Raw genomic sequence first — 3250 nt, 5'->3', positions numbered from 1 at the left:
AGCCCCGACCCTAGCCTGCCGCCAGCCCCGACCCCAGCCTGCCGACCAGCCCCGACTTCAACCCATCCCTGGAAAACTCCCTCGTCATGATTTCCATCTTCAGTTCATTCCTCTGCTTTGTACTTGGGGCCGGCCTACAGTCATAGTATATAGTTTGAATTAGGGATGAACCGATACTAGTATCGGTATCAGTGCCGATACCGAGTATTTGGGCGAGTACTGGTACTCGCCCAAATGCTCCGATGCCTAGCACAAGTACTTCCGGTATCAGGAAGCCGGGCAGCGCGTCATTACACGCTGCCCGGCTTCTTGATTGGCCGGGAAGCCGGCTCCATGCTCCCTCCTCACTTGTGACGAGAGAGCATGGAGCCGACTCCTCGGCCAATCACAGAGCACAAGGTCCTTCTCTGCAGCATGCTGGCAAAGGACAAGATTTTTTTTTTCACTCAATGTGCAAAGAAAAAAAAAAAAACTGCAGGACTTTTATGAACCTCTCTTGCTGCTTTCTATGGGCTTTAACATCTGGAGAAGTGCTGCAATACCCCGAGTGTCTGGGTGCGTTACCCTGCAAATCCTGACCCATCAATCAGATCCCTCAAATGACCAACAGCGAGGTGTGTGAGGCAGACAGGCCAGAGCCTAGTAGATATTGGTGCCAGGATAAGGCAGCCAAGACAAAAAAAAAGGCCAAAAGTCCCCCTCCCCCACTCAGCTGGGTTTATAAACGCATTTTCCCCGATTTTCAGAGAATCTTTACAGATAAACATTTAATTACAGTGGGAATCCCGAGACACTCGGCTAGAAGAGTGCGCTGTGCTCTCCAGAAGCCACCGTGCAAATGGCTTCTCTTTCTTTCACAGCCAGAACTTTGGAAGGTCTTACCAGAGTCGTGTACACAGTGCAGACCAGCCCCATAGTCAACACCACCCCCCACAGGCTGAATCCGGTAACTGCAACAGAGAAGACAAGACATTCAGGTTGTGGTTTCTTTCAGCAGTTTTAATATTTAACATAAAAAATAAGCAGATTTTCCTACATTGATTAACCCTACATGTATAATTCATAATAACCAGAGATTGTGGATAAAGGGGCAACCAGCTGGACTTTTACACCGCAACAGCAGTCCGGCTAACCGTGATAATTAGGGATGCCAAATGCTCCTGATACCGGTCAGGGAAATCTCCCTCTGACCGGCAGTGCCATGGGAGCATGGAGCCGGCTTCCTTTCCAATCAGGAAGCCGGGCGGAGGGTTATGACCCACCTCTGATTGGCGAGGAAGCCGGCTTCAAGTGTTGCTAAGCAGCCTGGCTTCCTAACCAACCAGGAAGCCGGGTGGCACGTCCATGACCCGCCGCCTGGCTTCTGGATTGGTCAGGAAGCCAGGCTGCCTAGGAACAAGTGAAGCTGGCTTCTTAGCCAATCAGGAAGCTGGGTCATGACGTGCCTCCCGGATCCCTGATTGGCGAGGAAGCCGGCTTCACGTGTTGCTGAGCAGCCTGGCATCCTAACCAACCAGGAAGCCGGGTGGCACGTCATGAACAGTCGCCTTGCTTCCGGATTAGTCAGGAAGCCAGGCTGCCTAGGAACAATTGGCGAGGAAGCCGGCTTTACGTGCTGCTAGGCAGCCTGGCTTCAGGCCAATCAGGAAGCCGGACGACACCTCATGACTCGCTGCCCGGCTTCCTGATTGGTCAGGGAGCCTCGGAAGCCGTAGTTCTTTTGCTAGAACACCGGCTTCACTAGCAATAAGGAAGCTGGGGGCGACGGGTCATGGATAATCGGGGCACAAGGCACAGTTTCTTGGTATCGGTGAGTACAGAAATTTTTTTTATCGGTACTCGATACCGGAAAACCGATATCGGTGCATCCCTAGTGATAATCCACCAATGGATGGAGTCTGATGGGTTGGGTCATGTCAGGCCTCATGGGGTGTCAAGCTGCAAGATTACCCTGCAATAGGTTCTGGATCTGCACCAACCTATCTCCTCCCAAGTGTGACGCCCGCCTTCTGCTGCAGCAAGGCTATTCCTCTTTCATGGTCCGTAATCTAAAACATAAAAACCCCTCCCTTACCTCGTCCTGTTTAAGCCCCAAAGCAGAACTCACCCTTTCCACACTCCAGGAGATGGACTCTGTGTGGCTCCTTCAGTCCCGGTTGCTAATCACCTTCCAAGTTGAAGGACCATTCCTGGCGAGCGTCAAGGACCTGCCCAATGGGGGTGAAGGATCAAGCCGCAATGAACTCAGGAGAATAATGTAGAGAAAACTGCCCACGTGGTGCAAATCTCTACATCACTGAGGACCACTGCCACAGGAGGAGGACCCAGGTGACCAGACTGAAGACAACTCTGAATAGGTACTTGTAAGATGGACAGGCTCAACTGGTAGACCATGCACAAGACCAAGGGAGACGCATGCTTTCAGGTACAGCAAGGGTATTCCTCTTTCACGGTCTAATATAAAATAAAATAAAAAACAAAATCCTTCCTACCCTTGTTCTGTTAAAGCCCCAAAGCAGAACTCACCCTTTCCACGCTCCACCGATGTACTTTCTGTCCTTCTCCAGTCCCAGTTGCTGATTTCTGAAGGACACTTCCAATAAGGGTCAAGGACCTGCCCACTGGAGGTGCTGGATCAAGCCACACTGGACTGGCGAGTAATGCAGAGAACATTGCCCTTGTGGGGAAAATTTCTACATTGTTGAGGACTGCTGCCAACAGGAGGACCCAGGGACTTCATGTGACATGACTGAAGACAACTCTGAATAGGTGGTACTTGTAAGGTGGTACAGACTCAAATAGTATCGGCACTGGTAGACCATGCATGACACGGGGACAACCCAGGAACAGTCCAAGCAGGCTTGTCCGGCACTTTTATTCAGCATGCCAAGAAAATATGAGGAGGGCTTTGTACAGCAAGTCAAACATAAAACAAAACATCTGCTTTTCCTTAGCTCAGTTCTTAACAGGGTGACCCCTAATGGGTTCGCCAAAACACATTTGTTTACATGTTACCTGCATTAAAGGCCAGCGCGGGAGCATACAGCACCACTCCCATATAGATCACCTGCAGGCAGAAGAGAAAAGAAACAGAGCTTAGAATATAAAACACACACACACACACAATCTCTACATGAGAAGCACAGGGATGTAAACATTTCCCCTTAGCTTCTTCCATACTGAAACCCGGGGGGCGGCGAGCGAGCGGGAACCTTGGGGGGGCGGGCGAGCGAGAGGGAACCGTGGGGGG

General features: G+C 51.0%; 1 protein-coding gene across 1 annotated transcript in view; it reads right to left on the bottom strand.

The window, feature by feature from the left end:
• The window catches only part of SLC5A6 (solute carrier family 5 member 6), a 44186-nt gene that overhangs the window by 35235 nt on the left and 5701 nt on the right, over positions 1-3250 (bottom strand). The window contains exons 3-4 of the mRNA XM_018573478.1: positions 3016-3067; positions 883-950 (exon numbers count right to left, since the gene is read on the bottom strand). Of these exons, the coding sequence (XP_018428980.1) occupies positions 883-950; positions 3016-3067 (120 nt within the window). The remainder of the gene's footprint in view (positions 1-882; positions 951-3015; positions 3068-3250) is intronic.

This window comes from Nanorana parkeri, unplaced genomic scaffold (assembly GCF_000935625.1).
Source record: "Nanorana parkeri isolate BGI_ZX_2015 unplaced genomic scaffold, ASM93562v1 scaffold2395, whole genome shotgun sequence".
Classification (NCBI taxonomy): Eukaryota; Metazoa; Chordata; class Amphibia; order Anura; family Dicroglossidae; genus Nanorana; species Nanorana parkeri.
Note: the sequence above shows the minus strand (reverse complement) of the source record. Positions and strands in the feature narration are given on the sequence as shown.